Source organism: Chinchilla lanigera, unplaced genomic scaffold (genome assembly GCF_000276665.1).
Source record: "Chinchilla lanigera isolate Chin_1 unplaced genomic scaffold, ChiLan1.0 scaffold00049, whole genome shotgun sequence".
Classification (NCBI taxonomy): domain Eukaryota; kingdom Metazoa; phylum Chordata; class Mammalia; order Rodentia; family Chinchillidae; genus Chinchilla; species Chinchilla lanigera.
The window spans coordinates 2,329,452-2,345,356 of record NW_004955450.1 but is presented as its reverse complement, the minus strand read 5'-3'; the positions used below and the strand labels follow the sequence as shown (position 1 = coordinate 2,345,356).

General features: G+C 38.5%; 1 protein-coding gene across 6 annotated transcripts in view; it reads right to left on the bottom strand.

Moving 5' to 3' along the window:
* The window catches only part of Hmg20a (high mobility group 20A), a 77,253-nt gene that overhangs the window by 17,340 nt on the left and 44,008 nt on the right, over positions 1–15,905 (bottom strand). For all 6 annotated transcript variants that reach the window (XM_013518883.1, XM_013518884.1, XM_005393491.2 and 3 more), the window contains 5 exons: positions 12,447–12,594; positions 10,319–10,531; positions 7,445–7,577; positions 6,502–6,533; positions 575–650 (listed from right to left, as the gene is read on the bottom strand). In XM_013518883.1, coding sequence (XP_013374337.1) covers positions 575–650; positions 6,502–6,533; positions 7,445–7,577; positions 10,319–10,531; positions 12,447–12,594 — 602 coding nt within the window. The remainder of the gene's footprint in view (positions 1–574; positions 651–6,501; positions 6,534–7,444; positions 7,578–10,318; positions 10,532–12,446; positions 12,595–15,905) is intronic.

The window sequence follows — 15,905 nt, the reverse complement described above, 5'->3', positions numbered from 1 at the left end:
TCATCTCCTTACTCTCATACTGCAGTCTAGATCACAATTTCAGCAATGAAATGACAGCTCACCAGCACTAATTCTTAAAGCCATATGTGCTGTACATAATATTGTAGCAAACAGTGGCAATTCCCGGCATTTGCTGTTGTTGTTATTTGTTTGTTGGATTTTACTTTTTAAAACTGTGCAGTTTGAAGCCCTAGGGGAGAGCAGGGTGGATCCTGGGAGGCTGGCCAGGCCCAGCTACATGGTGCCCATCTGTACTGCAAGGGGAGCAGCTCTGCAATCATTCTCTGTGTTTTGGGCTCTCATGTAAGCTTTCACTGGTACACAGGGTTCCAGCTACCAGTCTGGAAGCAACTGCACTGGTGATTTACATTTGCTTTTTTTGATCCAGAGACCAAGAAGCTCTACAATACTGGCCTATCTTTCCTTCACAGGTCTTTGAGTAGCTGCTTTTTCAACAGAGCGAAACAGAAGCAGGAGGGCTATCACTATCACTGCTTTTGAGCAATGAACTCTGGGGAACTAAATCCCCTATCAAAGGCCTGAGGACACAAAAATACTGTAGTGCAATAATCACCTTTGCTGTGGTTCAGGAACTCCTCTGTAAATATGGGGATGTCAAACACAGACCGTTCCTTGACTTCTGTTTCTTTCTGTGAACCAAGAACAAAAGTTAACTCTTAAAAGCTGCATTAAATAGTAGTGCCTGAAGCATGATGATCATGTTTTCCTTAAAGAAATAGGCTGAGCAGCATGTGACAGGTTGAGGCAGGAGGATGCCATGAGTTTGAGGCCAGCCTGAACTACAACTAGACCCTGCCTCAAAAAACAAAAGAAAGAAGAAAAAAGAAAAAAAATAGGGTGAGAAGGAGTCAGTTTTCAGTTTAGGTAAGCCTATGAGGGGACTGTTCTCCCCTTTTCACTGGAATTGGAGTTTCACAGAGCTCAAGCAGTTAAATAGTTTTCTCAGGGGTACAACTGCTGTACAATGAGAAACCTTAAAAAAAATCTACCTGTATTCCTCTAGTGGAGAATCTAGACACCCTTTCTTAGTTCTATGCTTTGAATACTCAACAGTATACATCTGTGAAAGGAGTTGGGGCAAGAATCGAGAAATTAGTCATGCAAGTAAAATGCTGAGATAATCTGCAGAATAGACAGTAAAAACTATAAGCAGAGCTCTGCCAACCATGAGCAATAATATTGACATTCTACTGGTACATCTATTTATCAGAATAGAACAGTCTATATAGAGGGAACAATCTATCTTTGGGGCTCTTTTAGACTTTCTCTAGGATGAACAAACAAACAAAACCAGGTCAGAAATAACTAGGCTCTGTAAGTGAGAAAGCTAAGAATTATGTGAGCTAGAAAAGGAATAATAAAGCCTGAAATTAACTCACCCATAAGCCAATAAAATAAAGTCCCACAAAACCACTGCAAAATAGATTCAACAATGATCCTTAAGCATAAAATCAGTATTTCAAGATGCTTTGGCTGCCATTTCTACAATGAAATTTAAGTTGAAAGTATAATGAATATAATTATAAGTGTCTTGGTGTGGTGTTCAAAATCTTGAATAATGTAAGATGGTAAAGAGAACAGTAGGAAATGAGTACTGAAGAAATTGCTAGTGAACCCTGAAGATTATAAAACCTTTGTAACATGAAAAACAGCACACAAAATACCTAGAATTTATTCTTATAAAAACATGCTTAAAGTTAGAGATAGACTGTTACCTTTTCTACTCCTTACCACTACTTCTGCCTTTGAAAGCAAGAATGCTCTGGTGCCCAGCAGAGCCCAGAAGTCAGCAGTCTAGGAGAGCACTGTGAAGGCCATGCTCCCGTCTCAGACCCGTGTCTGCCTAACAATGGGGATAAGATAAGGGAATGGATTTCCAGTGGCTGTGGGCAAGATAGACCTTAACATGGAAATCTGAAACACTGTATTTACTCAAGGAACATCTCAGAGCACTTAATTTTTGCTCTTTCTTTTCCTACTGAAAGAAAACAAAGTTTCCCAGAACAATTTAAAAATAAACAACCAAATAATCACTGAAAGCCCCAAGTTTCAACATGCAGAGCTCTACTTTGCGCCAGTTCCTAGCAGATTTCAATGAGAACTAATGTGTGGGCAAGAAAGGCTGGCTCCAGAAGGGATCTTGAACACATTTTAACTCTGCTGGTTTACCATATGCTTTAACTTTGTTACTGGATTTTTGTAGGAAAACAGGAAACTCATGATATACAACCACAATACGCATAAGGCTAGTGCGTATTGTTTCAAGAGTAAGTTTCAAGAGTAAGTACATAAGTGATTTAGAAAAAAGTCTTAGATTTTAATCCTCTTACCTTGTCTAATCTCTTTCTTCACTACACAAACATATATGAGGTCAGTTATTTGCTGTGGGTCTTACTATCTGCCAGTCAGAGGGGTAAGTGGTACATGTGTGTGTGTACACAAGGTGTGTATGTGTGTGTACACACGTGTATGTGCACAAGGTGTGTGCACACGCGTGTGCGTGCACATGGTATAGTGGTGATGGTGGTGGTGGGGGTCTGCCTCCTATTACCATGGTACAAAGAGCCTGCTCCAAGGTCTTGACTCCTCAGCCTTGTAATTCTGTTCTCCTCTTTGCCTGAGCTGTCCATTATGTTAAGGGCAGAGGATAGCCCCACACAGGCGTACTAACACACTGCCCCTTGGTGCAGATTCTTAAGAGTGCAAAATAAGAAACATTAAAGCAATTAGATGAAACTGTTCAGCCTCTGAAAGCAACAGAGAAATTCTACTTAACGGAAGAGTGGTAATAAAAACCATCAGCACTCTTCCATTACTGAGTACATTACTCGGCATGGAGAGGATCCTCCTGGGGGCGCAGATACACTTAAGCTGCTCCAAGGATCGCTCAAGGGATTAAAATCATAAGGATTTGATTACCTCCTCATTGAAAGGGTCTAATTTGTTCAGGCTGAGTGTCATTTTGTCATTTCTCATAAATTAAAGGAGAAACAAAATTATTGTTTCTATCGTTGTCCTCGCATGAGGTGTAGACACTTTCTTGAGAATAACACAAGCTGACTCCTGGGTCTAGTGGCCTGGCTTTTGATTTGAGAGCGGCAAGAACACTCTTCACTGGGTTTTCATTCTATATATTGAGAGAAGCGTATGGGAACAGAGGCCTTTTTGAACTGAATCTATTTTGCTGTGATCTAGGCTCAGGGCCAGAATTTCAAAGCGTGTGACATGGTTTTTTCAAGTGTCCTTTACTTAGGGGAATGCTCTTCACATTGTGTACCATGCTGAAGTGCCCCACTGTCATGAAGAATGGCTTTCAGGTCATCATTTCTTAAACTCTTAGATGCTCTCTCCAGTACCTGCCTAGGTAATAATGTCTCAGGGAGCCAAGTGCCATTAAAAATACAATAGATTTCTTTACTATTCACAAAACAATCTCTGCCTCCCTGTCTCCCCACTGCCATAGCGCTAGGAATTGAACCCAGGGCCTTGCACATACTATGCAAGTGCTCTACCACTGAGCTACACCCCCAAACCACAAACCAAGTAATTTCTTAACTAACAACACATTTTGCTGACATCTCAGGCAACCAGGCCCGTTTTCACTTTTCAACACTGTGTAGTTTATCCCATATAGCATTGCATTGTGCTGCCAAGAGTGCTAGACTGTGATACAGAGGCTTGGGTTTCTGCCACACTTCTGCCTCTAACTTGGTTCAGTAAGTGATTCTGGGTACACTCTTTCCTGTCTTAGGCAAGTCGTTTTCCTCACAGCCAAAATAAACTGGCTGGCGGAGAGGATCTCTGAGGTTTTAGGATTCTAAAAGGAGTGCAGACCATTCTATCACATTTCTCATTTTACTCTTCATAAGATAAGGAAAGTATGTGTATGTAGAATCTATGGTTTACAAATTTTGCAAGATATTCATTCTTTTATTAACTTATCCATAAATGTCTCATACTCCCACCTGTCCCCGTAGGCCCCTGCACCCCAACAACAAAAAACAAAATGGTGGGTCATCTTTAAGTTAATTCTTTTCCTCATTCCTCCATGGAAGCTTCTGCAGCTGTTTTTCAGCTATAATCCTTTCCCATTTCTCTGAACTATTATACTAAGAAGTTATACTTATGAAAGACAGTACATAAACTGTTTGAGACTGTGTCTTGCTAAGTTGTCCTCCTGCCTCAGCCTCCCATAGTGCTCAGATTACACACATATGCCACTACGCCAGGCTAAAGATAGTTTTTTTTTTTCTGGTACTGGGAATCGAACTCATGACCTTGTGCTTGCTAGGCAGGCACTGTGCCACTGAGCTAAACCCCCAGCCCCTAAAGATAGTTTTCAATAGTGTTGAAAACAACAATTAAAACCTTTGAAACCAGTTCTCTTATACTGCAATTGTTCTGAACTTACTTAGTTTAGGAAATAATATTAACGAAAAATAAAAACTAAAAAAGTAAGAGACATTCATTAGGTTAACAACCTAAGAGACCCTTATACTGATATGGGCATACTGGCAGACAGATATACAGGGCCTACTATACACACATTTGAGAAACTACTGCTGCTCTTCCACCTACCCACGTTTCCCCTGCTGCCACCTCTTTGGTCTAACTAGTATCTAATCTTGAAATATCACAGAGACTTCTCCCTTTTCATAAATCATAGAATTTATAAAAATTCATATACTACTAATATCTTTAATAAAAAGGTTTACTTTTCAAGGAGGAGTGTCTATAATTGATTAAATTTATCTCATCTTTTCTGACTATAACTATCAACATCACTGAAGACAAAAATGTTATACATAGTCTGGCCAAGAAAATCCATACTGATGAAATGAATCAGTGATTGGTTAGAAAATATGACAGCTAATGTTTCAGACTATTTTTCAAATTCTCCTCTGCAACTAATAAAGACAAAGATGCAAAAAAGGAGGGGAAAAGAGTAATATAGAAATTTCATGATATTGGAGGAAAATGAGTACAAATTATACAAGTCTCTTATAAAATGGAAAGCTAGCAACATTATTCAATAGTCATTTAAATACAAAGTGTACACACAAAGTTCCTTTTTTACACACACAGCTTCTCAAGCAAAAATATTCATAACATTTCATCCCAATTAAAGCACAGAAATGTCATATATAGCTATACTATATTTAACTAGGATTTATACGGATAAAATGATAATGTTTACTATGCTTCTCACTTTGTAACTCACGTATCTGACTTGTGAATTTGAGTCTTATTTTTATGTTTTGGAAACTACCACCACCAAATTATGTATGAGAACTACACCCTCAAAATAAATAAAGTTATTAACTTGAAAAATAGGTTTCTATGGTTTAATAAAATATATTTGTAAGAGGGTACCTTGAAATTCTTTTTTTCAAATTTCCACTATAATTCCAAGTTAACTGTAGGTTCTCGTATCTCCCCTATGCAAGGCTGCCATGTTAGGTGATGGGCTGGATATACACAGAAACTAGACCTGGTCTGCCTCAAAGGGCTCATATTCCAAGACTGTGAATAACAGGTTCTTGGATAACTGCAACACCAGATCAGCTATGTGGATAACAGAAACGGCCCAGAGGGTTAAAGAAAGGTAGAGGAAACAAGAAAAGTTTGAAAGAGAAAATGGAACTCAAATAGGCTTTGAAAGATGACTGGGATTTTGAGGGTTCAAAATGTGAGGATGGAGGATGGGTGAAGAATTCTGTGTAGCAGTGCATGATGGCAACTGTGGAGGACAGAGATACTGCAGTAAAGGTTTGTAAGGTTTATAAGTATTTGGAGCTAAGGTACTTGGAATGAGAAGTTGAGACTTATTTACAGAAGACTCGATGGCTGAGTTTGAATGTGACTTGGAAAGCAATGAGGAGCTACTGAGCATTTTAAAGCAAGAATTACCGAAGATTTATTTTCTTACAACCATATATGCACATGGCACAGCAATACAAATAACACAGACAACACATACAGGCCCAAATCTCCCATACACACAGGATCACAGGCCTAAATCTTGTCAATGGGGTTGAACCAAAAGGATAGGAAAGGTTGAACCAAAAGGACAGTGTTCTGCGGACACTGCAGTCCAGGGGTTCATTTTAACCAAATGGAGGATTTCCAAAACAACATCTCTCTAGAGTAAGACTATGGTATGTGATGTGATACACTATAGTCAAGTTACAGCTTTTAGCTGGCTCTTACTTCTTTACTTCACTCTGAATTCCAGCCACCATCACCACTGAAGGCCAATAACATTCTTTCATCACATGAATAGATTAGGGTTAGGAGCCATAGTTCAGAGACTCAGACTTGAATGTCTGCCCCTGAGCTAAAGCAACTCCTTCAGTCTGAATTATGGGACTGGAAACACTCTGCCATTCACTAAAACAAACAACCATAACAGCAACCAAACAAAACCCAATACCATTTCAAACAGCAATGTATATGATAGGTAGAGAGAAGGCTAATTACCTCATGATCATGGGTCGCCTGTCGGGCTGCATCTAAAAATAGGAAAGTCCAAGAAAATATTAAGTTAAAAGAGAAAACAACAGCAAAACTCAAGTATATGACTGTGGCGAACTACAAATCCTGCTGGTACATGCAGGCTCTCACAAACTACAGCATTTTCCCACAGAGCTTTATTAATTGGTCAGTTGACGTTCGTTAAATGAAACCCATACCTACAGAGTATACCATCTGGCACATGAGAAAAGCAGACACAGTTCTCACCTTTGAGGAGAACAGGGTGGGAAGTAGGCAGGAAACACACACCAAGGGTTGTTTGCACAACATTATAGTTTTGGCAGGCTAGATGCCCAAGCATGGAGAAGAGGCACTGGCTAAGGAATGACAGACTAGCTGTGGGTGTGTTTCTCTGGCAGTGCTTCCTGAAGAAGGGAAGCTGGAAGCAAAACTTGTTAAGGGTGCGATGAACAATTTAACAGAGAATAAAAACCTCTGAAGATAGGGATTTTGTCTATTTTGTTCACTGTTGTGTCTTTAATACCTAGAAGAGGGCCTGGTACTTAATAAAAGGTGTTTAATAAATACTTTTTGAACGCATGCATGTATGAAGGAAGAGGATCACTGGAGGCTGGGAGAAATGGCACATGGAAGGCTTAGGAAGTGTTAGAGCGAGGCAGCTACACAGTTTAACAGACATGTTTAGAGAAGAGAAATACCTATGAATTAGGAGAAGAGAGGCAGGCAACTAATAGTGATTTAGTGCATGAACCAAACTCTTTACCCTGGATATAGAAACCCACTGAAATTTTTAAATGAAGGCAACTTGATTTCAATAAAATGTTTACAACTGAATTTAGGGTGATAGAGCAATAAAAGAGACACATCTTTCATAGCTGTCACCACTGGCAAGACAAGCCACAGATGTACTTGGCTTAGGTTCTGATACCTTGCCGATGAGATTTGCCTTTCTGCCGGTCCTGGGTTTTCCTACTGAAGACCTTGTAGGCCTCGGTCTTCTGATACTGCTCCAGTTCCTTCATATAACGCTCCTTATCTCTGTCTGCTTCATCAAGGTAGCGCTAGGGAAAAAAATGGGGAATTACTTTCAAGAGATGATAACTTATTTAAGTAAAATATTAATTTTCTGTAAGAAAACAGAATGATTAGAATGTGGAAAAAATAACCCAGGGAATATGCTTTAAGGGAAAAATCAGAAAAAGAGTCATAGAAACAGAAGAAAATCTCAATTATGAAAAAGATTAGTGATTCTCATTTCCTAGATCATTTACTGCCTTTCTAGATCAATGAACACAAGTTCTACTGAGATCATTCTTGTAACAAACCCAAAAAGATGATTACAGTTGTTCCTCCAGCCCTAGGACCAGGGTTCTTAGGAGGCCTCCACCCTACACAGGAACATCAGGGGAGGAAAGGAGTACTACTTGATTTCTCTACCCCAATTTATGCGGAGGGATGATCTCATACATCAACTGGCCTTTTAAAAGCCAGGGAGCCAAGTAGTATACAACCAAACAGACACACAGAGGATAAAAAAGAATGACCTTATCCTATGCACCTGAAAATGGACAACTTTAAGACAGCCTAAATCCACATGCTTGGTTTTCTGCTATTATTTTTAAAAGTTCATTGATTTACTAGGATTATTTTGTTCAATGCTTTGTTCTTTTCATGCATCTAAGATACTGCTTCTAAATGAAGACAAATCAGTCAGAAGTCATGTTAAAAACCTTGTCCCAAAAACAAAAAACAAAAAACAAACCTTGTCCCACACAAGAACCAGATTAAGGGACACCCAAATGGTCAAATCTGGGATAATGTACACATCAAAATAATAAAGTATCTTTTTAATTTAAATTATGAAGTTGATTACTATAGTTATTGAACATTACTTATGAAGAATAAAAGGACACTGTTTCTGTATACGTGATGCCCAGAAGGGCAGACCAACCTGATGCACAGCTCTAACTCCAATCTCATCTTTAGGAAATACCGTAAGAGTTCAAAATGAGGACTATTCTGCTAAAACAAAACAAAAACAAAAAGAGAAAACTACAGAGATTTGAGTAAAGATGAAACTTGACCTTAGATTAGAATCTGCACTGAAGGAGAAATTGTTAGAAAGAAATAATATATGGATGGTAGACTACAGTATTTTATTACTATGGTTATGTAAGGGAATACCTCTATTAGGAAACACACACTAAACTGTTCAATGGTAAAGAGACATGATGTATGCAACTTATTCTAAAATGACTTACAAAAAATTTGTATATGTGTATGTTAAGGACATGGTAGCCAGGAGCTGGCTGGATATGTGCACGCCTGAGTGGATATGCAAATGGAGAAATGGGGTAAGGTGTATTAACAACAGGTGAAGCTGCAGAATGGGTATGTGGATGTCTGATTATTCTTATGTCTGCAACTTTTTGCGTATTTGAAATTATTTTCGAATAAAAATGTTGATAAGACCAAAATAAAACCCTTGTCTCATGTAAACAACAACAGCTATCCCTGAAGAAACTACTATTTTTGCTTTTATATTTATATGCTTCTGCGATGTTTGCAAAATCTAAATAATGAGCACACATTCATTTTGAGATAAAGAAAATAAAGCATAACCTAGTAGGATTAGCTCACGATCTCACTTTTTTTTTTGGTTTTTCTCCGGTACCAGGAACCGAACTCACGACCTTGAGCTTGCCAGGCAGGCGCTTTTGCCGCTGAGCTAAATCCCCAGCCCCGATCTCATTGTTTTGTAAAGCCAAAACAATGAATGATACAAACTGCTTCCTATTAGCTTGGTACCACAAACACAGAGCTTCAAAAGTTGCAACTTAATGTGACCTCTTTGAAATTTTCTGAATTCAATTAATTTCCAAGAGAGTATTTTTCAATTTGATTTTAGACTGTCTGGAATACACTTTAAGAACTGTTAAAGCATCAGATGCTGGAAAGGGTGGGAACTTTTAACCCAAAGCCCATCCTACAGTCACTATCATTACTCTGCTTTAGTGACATTTCAGAATTCCTCATCAATCTCTCTAACACAAATTCCTTTCAGTTTGGCAACAGGGTTAGTTTCTGTCTTAGAGGAGAGATTTCAAGTAGTCCCTGCTTTACTTTCCATACTCTATTACTTTTGCCAGAACTCTAGTTAGAAAATTTTATTAAAGCAGTAAACTATTTTTTCTGAAACAAAATCTTATGTGACTTACATAATTTTATCAAATGCATTTTATCATTTAATTCATGATTTTTTATTTAACTTACTGGAATAAATTATGCTGATAGACTTAATTCTTAATATTTAACTAATTGTTAGAATAAGCTTCTGTGAATTCCCCACATATAAATCAAATGGAGGTACAACTGCCTTGGTGGAAGGGTACCCTAGTTTTTTCCACTCATACTCTGCAGTGAACACTGGACCAGCTTTAAAAAAAATCACTGTGCCAGAAAGAAGAATTACAAGGATCCTACTACATTGGTCCCCTAAGGCACTGTGACAAAAATGAAGGAGCTATTGTTTATCCCAGTAGTGGCGAACCTATGGCACACATTATTTGTTTTTAAGACAAATGATGTTAATGTATGAGTTGGGTTTTCTAAACTAAAATCTCAGTATTCAGATAGGTTTTATCGTAGTGTTGGCACTTTGCAATAAATAGGCTTTAGGTTGCAGTTTGGGCACTCATCTTTAAAAGGTTCGCCATCACTTGCCTACTCACTTTTGTTTTCTAGCAAATTGTTTCTGAGATAAAATCAAGGCAGGCAGAGAATCTGCAGTAAGGACAATCACCTGCTTTTCCTCAGGAGGCAGTTTACTCCACTCATTGCCTAACATCCTTGTGATTTCTGGGAAAGGGACTTCTGGTCTCTTTGCTCGAAGCTGTTCTCGGCGCTCATTCATGAACCGAACATATCCTGTAAGGGGAGATTTGGGTGCATTGCTGTCTCGAAGAGGTTTCTTCCTCTTTCTCCCTTTGGACCAACCTCCTCGTTTACTTCTTTGCTATAAAACAAAGCAAAATAAAAACCAAAACTAAGCAACAACAATTCTCCCAAATAGTACAAGTTGCATCCACAAACATAATAAGGTAATTGTGTGTTTTCTTGTGACTAAGACCCTGCCTAGTCAAAGCTTTCCAGTTGTGTCACAGGTACAAATGAGCACAATCCTGAGGATGCTGGGTGGTTTGCTTGGAGATCCTTTTAGGTACCACACCCCAAACTGCTATTTGTAGCTAATAGGGGCTATTTTTGTGCTAATTGATCATGCAAGCTCTGGCCTTCATATCTACTTAACAGGTCTGGATTCCTGACAAGGGAATATTCTAACTAAGAAATGCAGCAGTGCACATAGCACTGTGAGAGAGAAGCAGATGTCCTCAGAGTAGATCAGAATAAGATGTCTCATGCACTGGGCAAAAAAAGAGACAAGCTGTAGCACAGGGATTAAAAATAATTCATGAAGGTGTTTCTCATTGATACCATTCAAAACCAGTTTATTTCCCATAGCAGAGAACATAAAGATTTTTAAATTAATATCTAAGCCTTAGGAAAATTTCAGTAATGTATCCAAAATGAGACTAGTGCTTTGGCTTGATGATTTGTTCCCTAAGATGTATATTTTATAAAGTCAGAGGTCTTCATATATTGAGGTCTTAGTAAAATCAAAGATTAAATCTTGGCTTTTAAAATGCAAAAAAAAAAAAAAAAAAAAAAAGAGACTGCAGTACTACTACTACTGTTTTACCCTGGCCTTTTGCTTAGCCTTATGAGACTGAAGGGTACATTACATTTTTATGTCGTAATTTAACAAAAAACACTTAGCCCATCAGCTAATGTTTTATAGATACAAGAATTCATGCTCCATAGAACAATATCTTTCTAAACAAAAAAGGACAAAAAAAAATCTCAGTATTCACTGTAGTACCACAATCCTCTAAATATAAAGTATATAAATTGGTGTGACAATTTACCAATTGGCAAATGGTGTTATTTGGTATTAGCTATACATATATTTTTTCTTTTCTTTTTTTATGTTTTTGTAAAGTTAGTAATAATAAAGCTACTAAAGGGGCTGGAAATGTCTGTAGCATTCCCAAGAACCTGGGTTCAATCTTAGCACTACACGCACAAAAACAAACACATGAGTAAATCTACTAAGGATTTTAAGAAGTTCTAGAAAATAAACATTCATTATGATCTTTAAGGTTACCAACAGAAGAAGTTAGGCATGGAGGCACACACCTATAATCTTAACACTTGGGATACTGAGGCAAGGATCTGTACACAATCATTGGCTATACAATGAGGCCTGTCAATCAATCAATCAATCAATCAATCGTTTTATTTTTTTCTGTAAAAAATGCTTAAAATATAATCAGTCATTCTTAAAGACTAAGGGCAGACTGCCTGAAACCATTTGGAACCTTTGTGTGATTCCGAGAAAGGTGGCTGCTATAGGAAAGTGAAGCAGGTCATGAGTGGTGTGAATCTTTTGGGTACACATGGCTCCATGCTGCAGGATTTGATGACCACAGTGTGGTCCTGAAAAGAGTATGTAGATTCCTCATTAATTACTTAAGTCGTTCACTTATGCAACAAGCATGAGTTGAACATCTAATATGAGGTACCTATAATTTCTTAGGCCAGGGGAAAAAGTCTATTTCTTGGTTATTAAAATAATAAATGTGTTCTTTATAATAAATAATCATAAACTATTTATTTATAATTTAATTATAATAATAAATGTGTTTGTGTTACTAAAATAATAAATAAACGAAGAAATGTAAGACAGAACACTTTGCAGGTGTCAGCCTATAGTAGAAGGCCAGATGATGCACACCTTGACGAATAACTCTTTTGCTGACTAGCTTCTCTGCAAGCTGCAGAGGGCAGTGACATGTGGAGCCTTAGCTTACCTCGTCTTCATGTCGCTGTTCACTGCCTTCTGCAGCATTTGAAGACTCGTTCTGAAGCAGCTGGCCTTGGGAGAGATCCTCCACAAACTCGGTGTTGTTGGTGGATGATGGGGCTCCACTACTGTAGGGAACCTCTGGGTGTGTTAACCTGAGTAACAAAGAGCCAGAAGTGTAAAAGTTCACTATCAGTGACACCAGAAATTTCTCTTATTTACCAAAGTTCAAGACAAATTTCCTTGCCAGCAAAAGTATGTATCAGTATGTGAATGAATCCCTCCACTACAATCTGTATAAATGCAAGTGTTTCGATAGGCAGTACAGAAAGTTGATAGGGCTGGGGATACAGCTCAGCAGCACAGTGCCTGCCTGGCAAGTGCAAGGTTGTGAGTTCAATTCCTGGTACCAAGAACAAACAAACAAAACAAACAAAAAAAGCAGAGTGTTGATAAACATGGTCTCCATATTTGATCAAACCAGGTCAGTTCCATGAAGAAGAGGTCTGACCAAAACGACTATAATTCTCCAAATTATAATTCTCTAAAGGTCTAAAACTGACCTTTCCTTTCAAACTAGACTTCATACTTTAGCTCTGAACATCTAAGAGTGTGACTTTTGTATGCTACCTTTTGTGGATCTCTGGTGGGAAGGGGAAACATCTAGTGGATGAGATGAACAGGAATGGGAGTTGTAGAAGTAGTCTGCCACCATCATAGAAGATAAAGTTCTTTTTTTTTTTCTTTTTGAAACAGGGTCTCACTATGCAGTTCAGGCTGGCCTTGAGCTCACTTTGTAGCCCAGGCTGGCCTCGAACTTGCAGCGATCCTCCTGCCTCAGCCTCCCAAGTGCAGGGATTACAGGCATGTGCCACCACGCCTGGCTTAAAATTTGTTTTTGTTTTTTCCCGGTACCAGGAATCGGGAATCAAACTCACGACCTTGTGCTTGCCAGGCAGGCGCTGTGCTGCTGAGCTAAATCCCCAGCCCCAGAAGACAAAGTTCTTAAAAGGCATAAGCAATAACTCTTATGGTACCTAACACAGGCCATTTCCTCTTGGATTCTAGTGTTTACTGATAATCACATCACCAAAAAATATATAACAAGATAGTTTAGTAAGTTCAAGTATAACTGTATGTATATATATATTATCCTTCCTCCCCCCAGTGCTGGGGATTGAATCCAGGGCCTTGAGCATGCCAGGCAAGCACTCTACCATTGAGCCACACATTAGTGCAAATATAAATGTTAATAAATCAGGTAGATACATTTTTCTGCCCCCACTAACATATTCCAGATGACTTAGCAAAAGGGTTCCATCCATCTGAGAAGTAGACAAAGAAAGTACAGATGATAGCAAAGTCTTAGACTGACTTACTCTATCACATGTGGATAAAGGAATGGAAGAAAAAGGAACATCACGTGCTAGGGAATTATTTTTTGAGAGGGAGGACTGGAAACATTAAAGGGGGCAAAAAAGGACAGAGTAATATTCAGTAAAAACTTTGAAAGAATGCATGTTCCATAACATCGTAGGCAATAATTATAATGGAGTATAAGCACTGAAGTAGAGGTCACACTGTCACAGAGGCACAGTTGAGAGCGTAATAAGTTGTGTAGGTTAAAAAAGATGTTAAAAAGATTTCACAGACAACATCTTGAAAGATGAGTAAGCATCTATCAAATATGTAACGTTCTAGGCAGATAGGCATGCTGAGAGAAGAATGGAAGACTTATAAGAAGACTAATATAATAGGCTAAGTAAGAGATAATCACAAGGAGAATAGAGAATAGAAGATAAAAAAGGGGCAGCATGGAGAAAACTTAATGGTTGAATATACATAGTAAAGGGAAAATAATCAAAGATAATTCTGAGGTTCCAAACTGGTGATGATACACTTAATGTTAATGATGGAAAGAACTGTGTGTGTGTGCGTGCGTATGTCTGTGTGTATGTGTATGTGTGTGTGACATAAACAGATCAGCAGATGGTGAGTTTGAAATGCTTGTAGCATAATTATGTGGCCACATCACAGAGAAGTGGAAACATGCTTTGGGGGAGCAAAAATGAAGAAAAGGCATGAGAGAGATTTGAGAGCCCATAGCCCAGGGAAATAATGGGTAGAGAAGAAAAAAAAAAAAAGGCTAGAACACGGCTACACCAATATCATTTTAGGAACAAGTGTAGAAAAGCGGGAAAGGAGACTGCAGAGAATTAAGAGAATGTGGAGAACCGTGTTGCAGGGAACAAGGCAGAAAGACTTTTAGGAAGGAAGTGCTAACCAAGTAAAAAGCTGCTGATGTAAAATAAGATAGGTGAAAAAGATTCTGCTAAATTTGAAGACCTGAAGGTTGCTAGCATTTTTAGGAAGTATGGCTTAGTAGAATTAGGAAAATAAATATTAGCTTATAGTGGACAGAGAAAGGAATGAGAGCAGATGTACTGTACAGAAAATATGATACTTTTATGACTCTTCCTAGGAAATATACCAGATGATTTGAAGCAGGAGGTTCCCACATTTTTGAAGTCCTTAAGAAAAGTATGTAAAAGAAGCCATGCAAACAATGTCAATCATGTTCTCTGAAATGAAGTGCCACCAGGGATCCATTTGATCTTGGCAGGGTTGTTTTCCAAACATTTCAATCATTTTGGATGTCTTAGGCAACTTGTCTTTCATTGTTAATCTCATTTCAATTGTGCAATCAATTTTTAAGTTAGTAGCTTTTGTATATTCTTCACACAGTAATATATGGAAACTAGCTTTGGGAAAGAGTACTCACTTTCTTTATTGTTGGGGCACAATACACCCACAACTAAAGGAGAAGAAGTTTGTATTGGCTCATAGTTTTAGAAATTTCAGTACTTATATGACCAGCCAGTTCCAAGGCAGCACAGCACAGCAGAGAAGTACTGCTCACAACATGGCAAACTGGAAGCAGAGAGTGGCTGAAGGGAGGAGAGAGGAAGGGAGATTTACCCCTCCAGGAAAAGCCCCTAGTGACTCCCCACCTCTTTCTGCCAGATCCCAGCTCCTAACAGTAAGTCAGCTATAACAATCCCATAATCAAATCACTTTTCAACAACCCACCTAGAAGTGCACGAGGCCCTTGGGGACACCTGGATATAAACTATAACATTCTGCCCCTGGCTCTCAGACATCTCTTGTGCATCTCTTTATGTAAAATGTATTTTAGTTCATGTCTAAGAGTCACCAGAGTCTCCTCGGAGATCAAATCAAGCTCTTAACTGAAAATTTTTTTAAAAAGTTAAACGTTTTCAAGATACAATGGCAGGAGATAAACATTTCCATTCTAAGAGAGGAATGGGGAAAAGAAAGCAATGGCGCCAAAGCAAGACTGAAATCTAGCAGGGCAAACATTAAATCCTGTAGTTCAGCGTCTAGCACCTGTGGCAAACTGGTGTGATGTGAACTTCCACAGCACTTGGGCAGCTCTACCATTAAG